The 16144-nt window shown below is 48.9% G+C and overlaps 6 protein-coding genes across 6 annotated transcripts; 3 read left to right on the top strand and 3 right to left on the bottom strand.

Moving 5' to 3' along the window:
- Positions 1–438: 438 nt before the first annotated feature.
- BU24DRAFT_406595 (uncharacterized protein) lies at positions 439–6344 on the bottom strand (the record flags this gene model as incomplete). The annotated part of the gene is made up of 4 exons (XM_033525773.1): positions 439–3613; positions 3662–5878; positions 5942–6131; positions 6215–6344. 4 exons carry the CDS (start codon positions 6342–6344, stop codon positions 439–441), a joined length of 5712 nt encoding a protein of 1903 aa, XP_033388333.1.
- A 452-nt stretch (positions 6345–6796) lies between these two features.
- Positions 6797–7275, top strand: BU24DRAFT_459608 (DNA-directed RNA polymeras-like protein I subunit; the record flags this gene model as incomplete). Its single annotated transcript, XM_033531740.1, has 3 exons — positions 6797–6911; positions 6972–7206; positions 7257–7275. 3 exons carry the CDS (start codon positions 6797–6799, stop codon positions 7273–7275), a joined length of 369 nt encoding a protein of 122 aa, XP_033388332.1.
- BU24DRAFT_419588 (Deoxyhypusine hydroxylase) lies at positions 7257–8452 on the bottom strand. The gene is made up of 2 exons (XM_033527256.1): positions 7920–8452; positions 7257–7861 (listed from the first exon to the last, which is right to left on the bottom strand). The coding sequence occupies exons 1-2, from the start codon at positions 8399–8401 to the stop codon at positions 7342–7344; spliced, it is 1002 nt and encodes a 333-aa protein (XP_033388331.1). The 5' UTR covers positions 8402–8452; the 3' UTR covers positions 7257–7341.
- A 176-nt stretch (positions 8453–8628) lies between these two features.
- On the top strand, positions 8629–10747 carry BU24DRAFT_448361 (uncharacterized protein). The gene is made up of 2 exons (XM_033530882.1): positions 8629–9741; positions 9792–10747. Exons 1-2 carry the CDS (start codon positions 9102–9104, stop codon positions 10385–10387), a joined length of 1236 nt encoding a protein of 411 aa, XP_033388330.1. The 5' UTR covers positions 8629–9101; the 3' UTR covers positions 10388–10747.
- A 480-nt stretch (positions 10748–11227) lies between these two features.
- Positions 11228–13265, bottom strand: BU24DRAFT_365758 (Clavaminate synthase-like protein; the record flags this gene model as incomplete). The annotated part of the gene is made up of 2 exons (XM_033524282.1): positions 12773–13265; positions 11228–12723 (listed from the first exon to the last, which is right to left on the bottom strand). The coding sequence occupies exons 1-2, from the start codon at positions 13122–13124 to the stop codon at positions 11228–11230; spliced, it is 1848 nt and encodes a 615-aa protein (XP_033388329.1). The 5' UTR covers positions 13125–13265.
- A 541-nt stretch (positions 13266–13806) lies between these two features.
- BU24DRAFT_448359 (MFS general substrate transporter) lies at positions 13807–15570 on the top strand (the record flags this gene model as incomplete). The annotated part of the gene is made up of 3 exons (XM_033530881.1): positions 13807–13890; positions 13943–15071; positions 15394–15570. Exons 1-3 carry the CDS (start codon positions 13832–13834, stop codon positions 15568–15570), a joined length of 1365 nt encoding a protein of 454 aa, XP_033388328.1. The 5' UTR covers positions 13807–13831.
- Between the last annotated feature and the right edge of the window lie 574 nt (positions 15571–16144).

Below are 16144 nucleotides of genomic sequence, written 5' to 3'. Positions count from 1 at the left end.
CCTGAGTCGTAAGAGTAGACTGGAGATGACGTCCCATTCCCTGCGGCGAAGCGCAATACTATGGACGATATTTGATGCAAACTCCTTAAAACCTTTCCATCCTTCATAGAAAGGGGTATCTCTTGGTAGTGGTAATCACACAAAACGCCGTGGGCGGTAAAAACTGAGACCGCCACTTGAAAAATGCTGATATAGATGATGCGAACTCCAGATTTGCGTATCACCAGAATGCCATTTTGAGTTGTGGTCACGATGGCGAAGGAGCTGAATTGATCTGCGCAGATTGAACCCCTGAGAGTAAGCTGAAAGATCAGATCAAAACGACAAAATGTTAGCGTTGACCATGATTGATCTGAAGGATTGGTTCTCCTCTGCTAATGTACCCATGAAATGTACCTCGAGCGGATGGCGCGGGGAGGTGCGACGAGTCGAACATGATCAATCCCAATCATCTGGTTCAGGCGTCCGCGAACTTCTCTTCTTTCCCTTGCTTCCATTCGGCCGACCTCGTGCTTTCTTTGGAGTGCGCTCGATTTGCGCACTGCCCTTTCTTTTCCTGTTACGCCCACTATTCGGCGTTTGCCCTCCTTTGTCGTCCTCGTCCGGAGTTTCATAGCCTTGCCCAGCCATGGAGAGCTCCTCGTTGGGATCTACGTCGTCTTCTTTGATTGCGTGTTCCTTGTCCACATTTATAATGTCGGCAAGAATTTTGCACTCTCTCACCATGGCGTCTCGACTGTCCAGAGACTTCGTGATGGCGGGAATACGTTCGAGATATTCCTTTGGCGTGACGAGGTTGTTTCTAGATGCAGGCTTTTGTAAGTCCTTTACAGTTAACTTGCCTTGAATATTGTACTGGCGCCTGATCTGTGTGCGAGTCTCCCACATCATGTGCAGAATGATTGATGCAACAGTGAGTTGCCGTAGACGATCATCGCTAATGGAGTCGTATGGATTTTCCAGCTTCGGAAGGGCGTCCTCCGTACCAGAGGTCACAAGCGGGACCTCGGGATGGTCTATTCCTGCTTGATCGAGTTTGGGTTCGATACCAGGCTGAGGGAAGTCGGTTTCAATCGAAAGGGCGACCGCTGGACCGGTTTGCTTGAGGACAATGCTCTCGATGGTCGACAAAACATGATGAACATCGTCAGTCCGTGAATAATCAAAAACTGCGAAATTTTCCAGGCAGAATTGAGCGAACTGGATAGATTCAGGCAAGGGACCTTTGATGTCCAACTTTGATAGATCAAAGTCCATTTCCCTGAACAAATTCGATACAAACTTCTTGAGCACCTTTCGGGAACCCTGTTTCAGGGCTTCAAAGAGAAGCTGCATCTTAGGTTTCATGGTTTTGTCCACGACTCCACGGTGGTCACTGAATACTTGGCCTTGGTATTTGAATGCCATCCGAACTGCTGAGACATATTCTTTCTCAAACATGGTTTCGTGATGCAAGTGAATCTTTGTATGTTCAACGGCAGCCTTTTTGGAGATGACAGGATCAGGTGAAGTGCTTAAGGCGACAAGAGGTGGGCCGCATTCCTTGGGATGAACCAAGCCTTGCCGACTGATGCTGACAATGATGTCGGTCGCGGAATGTGCCATGTCATCCGACTGTTCAAGTGCGCATCGGACGATGTTGTTGAGAAAGCTTTGAGCAAGATGCATCGTAGCCGCGTCATTATCGGTGGCAGCAAAAGAAGACTCTAGTCGTTCAGCCCCATGAATCGCTCCCTCGCCCACAGCAATCTCAGCACCTGTCTCAGATCGGCGCTCGGCGAGTGCAAGGAAATCGCGAATTTGTGTCAGCACCACGCGCATCAGTTCAAGATCTTCGTTGATGAAGGGTAACCTGAAGGTTTTGTCCACATCTGCGCGAGTAAAATGCTTTGGATAGCGTTGGCAGATTTCTCCCAAGCTTCGCAGAGCCTGAGCTCGATAAACGGATTCCCATGGCTGCCGGGCGAATGGCAGTATTATATCAAGCAAAAGAACTGCAATTGAGGAGCCCTTCCACTTGCTGAGCTTCTCGATATGCTTCGGGTTGACTTTCTTCTGCGCTATGGCGTTACGAGCTTGGGCGGCAATGATGGGTCTAAAAGCGTCTACGTGTTTGTCAAAATCACAAACTTTGCCGAAGACGCCGAGGACGATCATGAGCCAAAGGATTGTCTTCATGTTCTTTTCCTCCATCGGTATCGAACTGTATGGTTCAAGAAAAGCTGCGGTAGACGCCATTTGAGTGAACAATTTGTCTAGACCTGATTTTGATTTGCCCGGCTCTGCTTTGACGAGAGGACTGATCATCCAGAGACAGTGGGCCACATCGATCAAGGTATTCATCCACCTTGCTAGAGTCTCACTAGCATCAGTAGCTTTCATGGCGGCCGCTGCTGCTTTCGCTTGTGCGGCAGTTGCGACTTCTTGTGCTTCGTCCGCAACAGTACCATCCAGTGGAGCTGATGTCTCACGCTTTCCCAGTCTGGCCACCTCAGATGCTTCGTGAGCTTTCGCAGCTTCGGAAGTGGCTGTGGCTTCGGCAGCTTTAGCGGTCAACATAGCTGCAGCGGTATTTGGTCCAATTCTGCTCACGACCTTCTGGAGGTTGAGGTGTACCTCCTTTAGAAAGACCTCTTGCAAAGACGGGAGAGAAGGGAAAACGTAGCGGAAGATGACGATCGTTGGCTGGAAAAGAGCGAGGTCCTCAAAACTGTTGAGGTTCTTAACATATAGCTTAAGAAGCTGCACTTGCTCAGCTGTGAATAGTGCAGGCTTGATCTTGGCGAAGAAAGCCATCGCTTGCAGCATCCGAGATTGTGTCATTTCGCCAGTGGCCTGATCAATGCCAATGACGCCTTCCAGAATGTCTGCCACTAGAGCCTTGCATGTCTGGAAATTTGAGCTTGCATTTTTTGCATCAGTAGATAAAGAGCGACTGAAGAACGTTTCGAAAGCGCGAATGTGATCGGGGGTGCATTGTCGACCCTGGATTACCTGCACAGTATCCACAATGAGTGTTGCTCTGGTTTCTCGTTCCAATTTCAGTTGGCTTTGATCTGATCGAGACGATACTGCAGATGAATTAAACCAGATTTCCTCCAGTGTCTGGCGACTCAGCTCCGCAACGGCCTTCTCTTCATCGAGTATTGGCAAAAGCAAACCAGTAGCGATCGTGAGCTTTTTGTCTTTTACTGTTTTGTCTTGCCTCGTAAGCCCAACATAGATATCTCTCAAGATTTTGATGGCCTTTTTCTTTGGCTCGTTCGAGGAATCGGTCATGACAGCAAGTATGCGTTGTAAACAAAAGCGCTCAAGAGAGGGATCTTGCTCGAGACATTTCGAGAGCAGGTTGAGAGTGTTGGCGCGGACTTGGGGCGAACTGTCTGCCAGTAGTCCAGCGAAACGGCCGAACGTATTTTCGTCTAGAGTTTGTGGATCCTTATCAATCAAAGCAGAGAGACTAGTGACCGCTCGAGATTTGATCTTAGCCGATTCGCTTTTGGTGTTCTGGATGAAACGATTGATCAAGGCAGGAAGATATATACAGAAACGTTCCTGTAAAGATATAATCCCTGCTGCGAGTTTTGTTTCATTCTCTGATGCATGAAAGGTACTAACGTCAAATTAGCGTCAGTCGAATACTAGAAGCTTGACCACTTACGAATCCGCGAGCAGCACTTTACTGTCCGTGGCTATCTTCTTCAGCTGCCGCTCGATTTCATTCAGAGTGTGATCTTGTGGCTGATCATCCTGGTCGCGGGGAAATGCTTGATAAAAGGTGTTCGCCCATGAGGTAACGTAGAAGCCACTAAGTGAAAGAAGATATGGGTCGCTTTTGCCAGGATGCGACCCCTGGCCGTTGAGAAAATTTGGCAGCGATCGAAGAACTTCCGCGAACGGACCCTTCAATGATACAACATCGTGCTTGTTAATACCTGCTTTCAAGGCATCGTCTGCTAGGGGTACGAGTCTGCTTGATGTATCCGATTGGGAAACATCAAGGCCCCTTTTGACATGCTTCAAGCGGTGTTTAAAATCGAGGATACCGCTACCCATGCTTCCCATTACAGCTAATGCCATGTCCACGGCATTGACGCCATTGTCCTTCACATTATCCGCTATCTGAATCATGAGGACCAGGATTCTCTCTAGCAAGATTGATGCTGCGGGCCATTCGGGCGACCCTAGTACGTTGCAGAAATCTTGAATGAAGTAGTCCAGCAATATTCTGAAGGGTTTATCGCCAGACTTCGAGACACTGGACGCACGATTGACAAGATAACTGGCAATATACGAGGCTGTGGTGATGGCAGAATGCCATAGGTCCCGGATGGTAGCATCGAATCGTTTCTGGGGACCCTTCGGCTTTCTTGACTTTTCAGCACCCGAATCTGCTTCCTCGTCGTCCGACGACTCATCCTCTGAAACGAGATCGTGGTCAGAGTGTTCGCCATCGAGCTGGCGAGAGGTTCTACTGGCCGCAGCCTGGACAAAGCGCATAAACAATGCAGATACCAGCATGATAGGTGCATCGCGCGCAGATTTGAACTGTCTAGCACTGGCACGTTTGTCGGGAAGCTTTTCCAAATTGCTTAGGACCTCATTGTTGATAGATTCTCTTTGATCCGAATGGAAAGCGAAGATTTGGGCTAAGACATCCATAGACTTCTGTCGGAAGTTCTCGAACTTTTGCATCGCCCCCAGTGCAGAATCAGAGTCCTTCTCACTATTTTGGGCGAAGACAATACTGATGGCCACCGACTCAAGCGGACTCAACGCCATTGCCGTTAATTTGACTTTCCCGACGAGAAGCGCCAGTAAACTAAGGTTACTTCCACTTAGCTGTAGAACTTTGAGAACCTCTTTTCTTCGCTCGCGCGTAAATTCGAATATCTCCGGATCGGACGATGGCCGTGCATCAACAATTGGAAGTATGCATGATTCGAGGACCTTCTTCAATACCCTGACTATAATCTGCACTAGATCTTCTGAGCAGGTACGTCGGCTATCGTAAGATTCGGTCATGGTCTGCAAGACCAACTTGCTGGCTCGCAAACCAGCTATCGCTCTCTGGATATGGCTGAGTGTTTCCTCTGCGTCACTAGTCGCGAGATACAGCGATGAATGACTTGTTGCTGTGATCAGAGGCTCGCAGAGAGACTGGATTTGTAAGACCTGTTCCTGCGGTACCGAAGTGAAGCATCCAAGCTCAACAATGCCTGAGATAGCTTCAGAAAGTGTCGCAATAGCCTTGCTTCCTAGAACGGTCACATCTCCTTCATCGGTCGTCCAGGTGGCGAACAAGGTCGATTCGTCGGGATCATCCTTCTCAGCCGAAATCCTGTCAATCTCAATTCCAAGTTTCTGCAGCCTTCGCTCGGCGACTTCCCGCTCTTGTGGTCGCATAGCTGCTATGGTATCGTGGGATTGTAAAACCTGCTTCGACGTCGCACTGTTACCGTTTTCTATATTGTCGTAGCGCTGATGTTCTTTTTTCTTCTCTGATGGCAATTGGTTGACCACTACACTTGGTCCTACATGGCCAGATGTAGACTTGAAGGCTGGAGAAGGGGAGGGGGTAGGTTTCTGGTGCACAGGATTCAAGGCGTGCGCAACGTTCTGTGGAGTCTTAAAGCCTGCGCTAGATGGTGTTTGAGCCGAAACATGGACCGTATTTTGTCGCTGCTGAGCTCGAACCGACTGAGGGTGTGTTGATGGACGCGAGGTGCCTTGTTGGTACGCTATGTTCGTTGTATGTAGCAGCCTGGAAGCGAAAGGACTTAAGGTAGCTGTTTGAGTTGGTACAGAGCCGTTCGTAAAGTGAGACGTGGAGGTGTCGGGTGAAGGTGACGCGAAATGCTTGAGAGATTTGAAGTTACTGTATGCGCATTAGTGAGATGGCCTTCACTGCGAGAACAGTTCGACGGATTGGTAGTCCTACAATTCGGAGAGCTCATCCGGGTTCAGGAGGTGCTGGAGCTGTGCCATCGTATCATGAACATGACGAGAGGCGCCAGGATTCTCTAAACCTTTGCCCAGGGCCTCTAAGGCTCTCTTTCCTGCAGTCTGTTGCTCCGGTGTCAAAGTCGTCGGTGGAGTAGGAGGTGCCGTCGATGGGTATGGGATAACGTCTACTAGGTTATAGATTGATTAGTATATGATCATATACATGTTTACTTAAACGCCTCCCGCGCTGTGGCTCACTGGCACGTACCTGGCGAGAAGGGAATTATTGAGGTGAACGGGGAGTATGGGAGGGCCTCGTGGACGGTAGGAGGGCGAAAAGGAATCCCTCCTCCGCTGGCATTGTGCCAGTTCCCGTCGACACCGTTCATATGAGACATTTTTGTATGTAGGCCGGTGTCATTGACAGTCTACTATTCGTATGCGTTCGTCGTGGTTTTTAATGAATCGCTTCATAAGAGCAGCCGGGTAAGCGTTGCGCGGGTCAAAGGTGAAGGCGCGATCGGGACGGCGAAGGTGTGACACGGCACATGGTCAGTGAAGACGAGCAAAGGCACGACAGAACTTTCAATGGAATAAGACAGCTAGCTCTTCTGCATCTGTCACGTAGGGATACAGATGGTGGGTTGGATCAAACATGGGATTCTAGCATGGTTCCTGGTATACTTTCGCGCCCGACCGCCTGCCGCTTTCATGCAGCATTGGGTCTTGGCACGCTTTCCCGCTCGCGGTATCACGCCGTGACCTGTCACTTTTTTTTCGACAGCTCGTCGCAAGTCTATTTACACTCCTGCACTTTCCCGGCATTAACATCAAAGGAAAAACTCCAACAATGGCAGCCATTGGATCTCTCGTTTTCTGCACAGACTGTGGTAATCTCCTTGACGGCAGTGCCGGCAAACAAAATGCGATCCTACTCTGCGCGGTGTGTGGCGCGTCTTGCAAAGGTACGTCTGCGCCGGTATTCCACATCTAAATCAAGACAAATCTAATGGCTTCACCTGAAGACACTTCCTCCAAAGTTATCGTGACCCAATCGAAGCCCGACGCATTCCCTTCGCCACTTCGCGCAAAGAAGTCGGAGGTACAAACCATCAACGAGGACGACATGCAGACCAATGCTGTTATCGACGAACCGTGCCAAAAGTGCGGCAACCCACAAGTGCGCTTCTATACACAACAACTCCGCAGTGCAGACGAAGGCTCTACTGTGTTTTACGAATGCGAGAAATGTGGGCATAAGTATGGCATCTCTTCATCACTGACCATTCAATTGCGCTTACAACTATTAGATGGAATACAAATAATTGAATGTGCCGCTGTACTTTCTTTTTAGACGCATTATATCATGAACTCTATGGGTGTATCACTCCAGATCTATGCCGCTGCGATCGGGTTGCTCTCGGGCACAATCGCATATTCAACCTCGCCGTTCTTCTCGAATTCTGCCATGTCCAGAGCCACGATAACGCTATCGCGAACAACTTGCTCCGGATCGTTCAGAAACTTCCTCAGGACATCTTCGACTCCTTCTTCGTCACCAAGGCTTCCCAACGCCTCTGCGGCCTCATGGCGCACCATGCTCGCCTCTTTGGTATCACTCAGGGTCTCGACTAGGCTAGGAATGGAAGCAGGATGTGACAACTGCCCGAATACGAAAGCGATCTCATGACGAAAAAGGGCGGATGGATCGCTGAAACCTCGTGCAAGTGCCTGAACTGCTGGCACTGCAGTCGGCAGATCAGGTGGCGAAGATAGATCTCGGAGCGCAAACATGGCTCGGTAGCGATGGAACAAAGGCAAAGAAGTGTCTAGGAGGGTTTTCTCAAGCTCCGGGATGGAAGGCTTTTCGGAACTCTGTGGCAGTGGTGGTGCTGGATCGATGGATGTGAAATCGCTAGTACAAATGTCAGCGCATACGATCCTTTCCAAAATGTTGCGTTTGCGCGCCATACCTTTTCTTCAACTGTTCTTGCTTGCTCTGTAGGCCATGCTCCCACTCAATTCGATCGACGGCAATGTCACACGTCTCTCTCACCACGTCAACTTCCCCAACATCGTCTCGGAGCTGCTTGAGAAGCTCCAGGCTGTTCTTGTCTCCCAGTGCTGCCAGTGCTTCAGCGGCTTCGTGACGACACATTGCGTCCTCCTCTTTGTCTTCTAGAACATGTCGGAGTGGTGCAATCGCGGCATCGTGGCGGGACTGTCCGAGGCAGTAAGCCAACTCGTGCTTCAGGAGTGCGGAGGGCGATATGAAAGCCGCAGCGATCGCATCGATGGCGGGCACCGTTTGCTCGGTGGGAGGCTGGAGGGATGCAAGATACTTAAGAGAGAACAATGCGCGGAACCGACGTGCCAGAGGCTCTTTCTCAGAAGTTATGATCTTGCGAAGGGTAGTAACTTGAGAGTCCCCTGCGAGGGAGTCTGTGGCGGCCATCTTTGTGGTTATTCGGTGGTGTGCGAATTGTTGGGCGATTCTGGTTGTTCGATGGGGAGTACGATTTTCAAAAAATGTTCACCCCACTAGATCAGCGAGATCCATATTATCTTATCAGATTTGTGGCTCTGCACGTGACCTATTATCCCCCCGGAGGCTAACATCGTGTACAAGTAATTAAACCACACCGCCTTTCCTGATCATCACTACGCACCCCTTTTGTCCAGACCATGTATTCTATGGGGAATTCATATGTTTACCTGTTTCCTTCAACTCCTTATTGGGTAAAAATGTATAAAAAACGTTATGCCACTAGGGGGATTAGACACTCCCTGGAATAATAGTCGATGCAGGGGTAACCCCTCCTTCCCTTTAAGCGCCCAATCTACTCTAGCCATTCCCCAGCCACCTCAAGGCCTCGCCTCCTTTTCTCACGTGAACACGAGGGAATCTTGCGACAAAGGTCACAGACACCTTACTTTCACCTTCATCTTCACCTTCACTTCACCTTACGAACCACCCAGTATCCGTTCACGAATTAGACTATAACGCCGCATCGACTCATCCCTTCCGGGAGTATCTTTCCAACACAAATCCTAAACACCTTCTCCAACGCTATCCTCCCGGGCGCATTCCACGATAACCTGCTTGGCCGACCACTTTGTTCGTGTTTCTCTTTCTCCAGCGTTCTCTTTCGGAAATGGCTTTTCTGCGCGATGTCTCAACCCGGTTCTGGGAGTATGTAAGCCCGCGCAAGACGCAGCAGCGACGCGACAAGGACTTCAAAGCGAAAGTCTCCCCCTTGCCGCAAACCGCGCGAAAGCAGACTGAGCGGTACGCGCAATGGGGTTCCCCGAAAATCAAGCAGGAGCGCGCCATTCTGGAGACCCCAATTCATGATAGTTCTATGAAACCGGTAAACCTACCTCCTTCTCCTCCACACTCTCTGGATCGACGGTCCTATAGCGACCTGGAGGGTGATACGCTTTTGGATAATTGCGCTGGGTCTCCAAAATCTTACAAAGAGGAAGATGGCTGGGATGCGAATGAAGATACCTTTGTTGTCGACGATGATCGTTACGTACCGGAAGAAACAAAGGATACCGAAGAAGAGCGTTTGAGGAGGGACGAACAAGGCCAGCACCTTCGCAGCGCAGGCTGGACTGAGGATGCCATCTTTCTGTTCCAGAAACTAGGTATGAGAGGTTTCGAACCTCTTATGCCAGCCGATTGGATTGATGACTTCAAATCTTTACCATACGACCTCTTCACGAATAATCTTGACAAAGCTTTCATAAAGCCTGCTCTGGACCGCTCGGGAGCGAGCGCTGATTTCCATGGTACGTAACTCTCGCCCCATTCCAATCCACTTTCACTAACGCATCGACAGCTTTCAGGGCACTCGAGGAGCTTTTCCAGCTGGGAGGACGCGCACGTGACGCTATTCACCAGAAAGCGGAGCTGCGCACTCCCGAGATCCTCATTCGCCGAGCAATTAGGAGTTACAATAAGTGGGCCTTGAAAGATGGCGGCGTCGACAACCTGTGGGGACAGCTTTCCCTCTTCGAAGTCGTCAGCGCCAGCACCACTACCTCGTCGGTCGAGATCCAGTCCAAGATGCGCAATCGACTCGAGCTATTAGCAAACCGTTGGCACGAAGCCTACCGCTTGGCTGGGCTTCACAAAGATCCAGAAACCCCTATCAAGTCCTCCTTGGACGATTGCGCCCCTTTGCCGGACATTCCTACGCTCTACGGAATTATTGCTTCTCACACCATTATGGCATTTGTGAGCTACGATGCCTCGGTCCCACAATCTGGACTTCGCACTGTTGCGATCTTTGATTTTGGCCAGGAAGGTTACGACGTTTGGAATGCTTTGGCCATTGCGATCTTTCTAATCCACTGCCGCAACCGCCTGATGGATCTCAAAGACTACCTTCCCCACCCGGACGAACTCTCGAGCGAGAGTGACCCAGACGCGTAAACATGCTTTATGCGATGATCCGAAATTTTTCTTTTGTTTAAGGACGACGACAACTCATGAAATGCACAGATGAGTGCAGGTACGAAATGCGATGAATGATTATGCGATGGAAGATTAGCGCCCTCGGAGGATTTTATGCTTTGCGTTATACCCCTATACCCCACACCTATTCCCCAATGACGTTTTAGTAACGAGACTGCCCGACGTTCCCATGACGGAAATCCCCCTTCTGACGTCCTTTTCTTGAAATTTGCGGTCTTGCTCTATGGACCAGGCGAAGTTTCAAATGAAATCCGGAACACAGTAAATAGTAAACTGAAAAAACCAAACATAAATACACTTTGCAGAATTATATTGCACCCAGATTACATTCTTGAAAACGAGTGAAAGCGTTCTAGCGACCTAAAATGATTCATTGCAGGCCCTAAATTCTACATGGATCTTGCCTACATAATTGATCTGCATCACGCACTGTAAGCATTTAAAGTTAACAAAACTTACGGAGGACAATACGAGAAAATTTTGTGGAGACAATGTACTTTGAAGTGACGTTGCCTTTAGAATTGGAAGCATCATAGCAGAGAAAAACATTTCAAACGTTAAAGAATTTGGAGTAATTCCATTGATGTTGTGAACCGAGTACGTACTAGGTATTTGAAGTGGAAGGGCTATCAAAAGTAGCTCGAATGTTTCAGGGCGAATGATAACATGTAAAATGATAAAAGCGGATAAGCAAATAAAATTTGAACGACAGTATCTTAACAAAGATGCATCCATTCACTAACTCCATCCCAATGATTCCTCGCTACTTTACAATGGCCAATTTAATAACTACAAATCCTAATCAAAATGAATCCTCCACAACTCTCGATCGACCTGCGCCAGGAACGAACTCCTGGTGTGCATCGTGGATATATTGTCACTGACCAACAGATCACCCTTCACCCACATATGCCAGTTGCACACTCTACGGTCGTGCAGAAGCGACTCTAGAATGTCGCAGATCTCCTGGTCGCCGTTCTCGATCTCGACATGCGTCGGGTCGAACTTTGTCTTCTCTTGCGGCCATCGCTCGTGGTATCTAATGCATGGTTGATCTGTGGACGGATGCTGCTGAATCAAGGGCAAGCGCCTAATGATCGCCTGATCGAACGAAGGGGTGCTGACGGAATATGTCAAGGAGCGAAGCTGATCCACCGAGATGTGCTTTGGTAGATATTGGAAGACAAGCCTGGATGCCGAAAAGAGAGTGTAACCAGTGTCCTTGGGGCTAGAAGTCACTGCAGTGAAGAATTGGAATCTGGGTGGCTGCGGAACTAGGTCGTAGCTCCCGTCATCCCGTACATGCTTCTGAGTCTTGAACATGCCGTCGAAATGGAATGGCATCCACTCGGAACTCAGGACGTTGTTGAGTCCTTCCGTCTCAGCCCCTTGGTCTTTGACTTCTAGGACGAGTCCGAACTTCCATGGTGTTGGCTTGCCGAAATCGTATGATTTGGCAACAAACCTTTCACGATCCCTGGTTTTGGTGAAGCCACGAAGAACGACGGGTGAGTTAAGTTCTGCAAGTTCACGGATTTTGAGTGCATCGACGTCATCGATGGACGCAGACTTGGGTCCATTGGCGGGACGGACTAGGATTCCGCAAGGATACAACGGCTCGAATGTAACCGGCGTTGACTGCCAACTGTAGAGGCTTGACTTCTCGCGGAAATATGAAGGCTGCTTGTTTTCGTAGACTAACTCCATGTCATCCATTGCTTCAAATGTGGTACGATGTCCAGCTAGCAATGTTCCGTCAACTTTGAAGGCGATAGAGCAGTGCCATGGTGTTACGGTAGTAGCGACAGGAAGAACATTCACAGAGATCTTGTCTTTGCCGTTGGAAGGATGGATCGATAGGCGGACATGGTCGGGAAACCTGCTGCGTACTGCTCTTGCAAATGCGTCGCCCCGCTTCAGCATCGCCTTAGCAATTTTCGCAACGCCCTTCTTGAAACGACTTTTGGTACGCTCTTCGTCTATCGGATAGGTAGTTGCAAGATCCAGTTCAAGGAACTTGAGATATCCGCAGTATGTCGTTCGCTTGTTGTCGTCAACCTCCAGGTCCGACCCTTCAGCCCAGCTGGTGGCTCCGAATTGGTTCATCAGACTCAGGCGCATGAAAGATGCGGCAGCAGCGTACGACATGTCATCTAGCTGTTCATCTATGCTCTTCAATGCTAGTAGATTTCTGAGCTGTGCAAACTGGATGTGTTTGTATCCTCGAGAGGCAGCAAGCTCTCGTAGCTTTCTTCCATAGTTCCAAACAACGTGGTCGGGAACACCAAGGAGATCTATGCTTATTAGCATGATATAGGTCAATGAGAATCTCTCATAACATACCATTGTAGACTAACCCGTCGGAAACTATGGTCAAGATAGCACCAGGTTCGTAGATGTCCTTGATAGCAGCACATAATCCGTTGAGATGTGCGAGAGCTACATCTTCACCCTTATCGGGCGAGATCCCCAGTACCTTGTCTTTTGCATTGGGACTCTTGAACGGGAAAGCTGGCATGACCATGGGAACAGGCTGATCAGCTTTCACCGCAAGATAGATCATACCGAGAAACTTCAAAGCACCCTCATCGCTACAGTCCACGGCACCCTTTGGCAAAGGACTCCGATACCTGAGAATGGTATCGAGAATCTTGTGTGAAGTGGCCAGAACATTTACTTTCAGACTGTCAATCATTTTGATCAATTGAGAGGGCCGTCGTGTTCCAGCAAGACGGTTTGATGAGGATTGTGGTTGAGGATTATCTCTAGAGGATATATCCACAGGAAGACAAGGTAATATTTAGACGAAAGGAAAGTGATGTTCAATGAAAGACACGATGATAGGGTTTGAAGATCTATTGTCTGGAGGGGTTGCTCTCTATATATTCACGGATTCCATAGATGTTGCAAAGGGTATTGTACCATGGATGTAAACGGAATTTTCGCGCTTTGTTAAAAATTGTGAATGGTTCCTCGAGCCATCAGAACAGTTTCGTGACCAACCAAAAAACCTAGTATTTTGATATGTAATACAGCGCAGCAATTCCGTCTGCACCTTGTTGCATAGCTTAGCTATTTTTCCTCTTTCTCTCTAACCCCTTGGGTTTAAGATTATCGTCCGACATTGCAGGCATCATGGGAATACGGACTTGGCACATAAATTAGGGTGTGATGATACCATCCAGTTTCGTCGGATTCAGGTTCGGTATGCACCCCGAACTTGGCTCCGCTGAGGCCGCAATTTAGATTGGTTCGATCTAGTGGAAATCTTCAAAAGACGAGCTTTTTGGCTCCTCACGGCTGAAACAATCATTTCTCGCAATCAAGCAATCGATCGATACACATCAAAAGCAATCAAAATTCTGAATAGTTTCTCGGTCCAATACTCAATCTTTGTTCAAGATGCCGTGGCGAGAATGGATACAAGTTTCTGTAGGCTTTTCGCTGATGCTCAATACATGGTAGGTGAATTGATCCCCACTCTCATCTGGAATGACACTGACGACATTCTAGGGGTTTGGTGAACGCCTTTGGTGTCTTCCAGGAATACTACTCCGCTTTTAGCCCGCCACTTTCATCGCCCTCTTCAATCTCATGGATCGGATCTCTGCAACTGTTCTGCCTCCTAGGTTTCGGTTCCGCGACTGGAAGCTTTGTCGATAGAGGATTCGCCAGGCGTATGGCATTCGTCGGCTGCAGCTGTATCACGCTCGCAATCATATTGACCTCATTGAGTGGCGAATTCACGGCACAGAAGCGGCCTGTGTTCTACCAAGTGATCCTCTCGCAAGGTGTCTTGTCTGGAATTGGAATGAGCCTATTGCTCGTCCCCTCAACCGCCATTGTACCCACGTACTTTTCGAAAAACCGCGCATTGGCTGTCGGCATTGCCAATTCAGGAGCTTCTATCGGAGGTATCATCTATCCTATCCTCGTACGCCGGCTTCTTGTCACCATGGGGTTCAATTGGGCCATGAGGGTCACTGCCCTTGTAGTCCTTGTGACGGCCAATGCCGCTACCTTCCTGTTGCGACAGCGCCGTGAACTGACTCGAAACCCAGCCAAGAGGACTCTTTACGAATTCAGGTGTCTACTCGAACCTCAATATATCCTGTTTGTGTTGGGTGTGGCACTGTCCTTCGCCGGACTTTTTATTCCATATTTTTACATCACCACATGGGTCCGGGATACCGGGGTATCTTTGAATGGAATGCAACCTTACTACCTCATAAGTATTCTCAATGCAGGGGGCCTGGTGGGTCGCATAGCCCCCAGTATCGTGGCTGATAGACTGAAATCGGGCCCAGCCCTGGTACAGTCTGTGGCTGCCATCGGGTGCGGTGCATTGGCCGGAGGTTGGACCTATGTGGACTCTTCTTTTCCAGGATTGATTGTTTGGGCCCTTGCGTACGGCTTCCTTAGTGGAAGCGTCATCAGCCTTATACCCGCTACGGCAGCGATGCTCACACCAGATATGTCGAGGCTTGGTGGAAGAATTGGCATCGTGTTTGCCGCCAATGCCCTGGGAAGCTTGATTGGAAATCCTGTTGCCGGTGTTATCATGAAGAGTACTGAGGGAGGATGGAGAGGGTTGAGTCTGTATTGCGCGACTCTTGAATTAGCAGGAGGAAGTTTGCTATTGGTATGTTGGGGGTTGCGACGCTGCACGGAGAACAAGGGTTAAAAAAAAGGATTGACTGGGCCTCGGTAATGGCCGAACATACATTCATTACTGGTTTTGGGTGGACTCTCCATATTGTCCGGCACACAGCACTCATGAGTTTACTCCGAACCTTCCTGACACGGCGATAGTATTATATTGCTTATCTCTTGCTTATCCATTCTGTTCGAAGTAGCACCATAGAAGTATATGATGTGTATCTGATTCTGGGGGATTGACTCTACCTGTGCTCCTTTCATGCAATCTAGATCGTGGATCATCGTACTCGTAATACAGCCTGTAGCCTGTTGCCGACGATTTAGTGCCTAAATCTGCATACAATTCATTTTCCGAGCCAGTTAATGATCAGATTTGTGGTGGCCTGACTTGCGTCCAGATCAGAAAAGAGTGTCAGGAATTAGGAACCGCCGTCTCCCGCACCCGCACCCCACTCACTCTTATTTACCCGCTAGTCCTGTAAGGGCAAGTAAAGTCTCCGTTGCTAGCCAATGAGACACATTCGCAATGATCCTTGGATCTCCAGAAAGGTCGGAAAATGTTTGGGAAGATCCACATCAATATAGTAAACTTTGATCGAGTTTGCCCGTTTACAGATATCAGTAGAAATGAAATCCAAGATTAATTGAACCTATAGTCATGTAGTTGAACTAAACATTGGGTTGCGTAATGTGTACCATTTCTCTCTGATGTTCCACAATTTTTGATGTGCAGGCGATCTGGTTCTGGTGTACGATCTTGAAGCGGGTAAATCCCCGTAGTATCACAACAAGTCGTCATATCATGCACCTTTGATCTACATCTCACACTTATAACCGCTAACGATTTCCCACTCGAACTCCCTGGATAGGACATACAACAGCATTGGCGCTGCAAAGTGATGTACATATTGGAGGCATGCCATAATTTTAGTCGGACTAGATCGGACACTAAGTGAAAAAGGAACTCTCGCCGAGCCTCCTTGCATTTACGAGTATGGGGGTGCCCTGTAGTCCATGCTGGGAGACAGTCTCGGACATCCGACAGTGACCAAATTT

This window comes from Aaosphaeria arxii (assembly GCF_010015735.1).
Source record: "Aaosphaeria arxii CBS 175.79 unplaced genomic scaffold BU24scaffold_2, whole genome shotgun sequence".
Taxonomy (NCBI): Eukaryota; Fungi; Ascomycota; class Dothideomycetes; order Pleosporales; genus Aaosphaeria; species Aaosphaeria arxii.
Note: the sequence above shows the minus strand (reverse complement) of the source record. Positions and strands in the feature narration are given on the sequence as shown.

Excerpts from the sequence above, each read along its gene's own strand:
- BU24DRAFT_419588 (XM_033527256.1), bottom strand. The coding sequence starts at position 8,401 with ATGGCCGCCACAGACTCCCTCGCAGGGGACTCTCAAGTTACTACCCTT. Across the intron at positions 7,862-7,919 it reads CAAGAACAGTTGAAGAAAAG|CGATTTCACATCCATCGATC; the intron begins GTATGGCGCGCA and ends CATTTGTACTAG.
- BU24DRAFT_448361 (XM_033530882.1), top strand. The coding sequence starts at position 9,102 with ATGGCTTTTCTGCGCGATGTCTCAACCCGGTTCTGGGAGTATGTAAGC. Across the intron at positions 9,742-9,791 it reads AGCGAGCGCTGATTTCCATG|CTTTCAGGGCACTCGAGGAG; the intron begins GTACGTAACTCT and ends ACGCATCGACAG.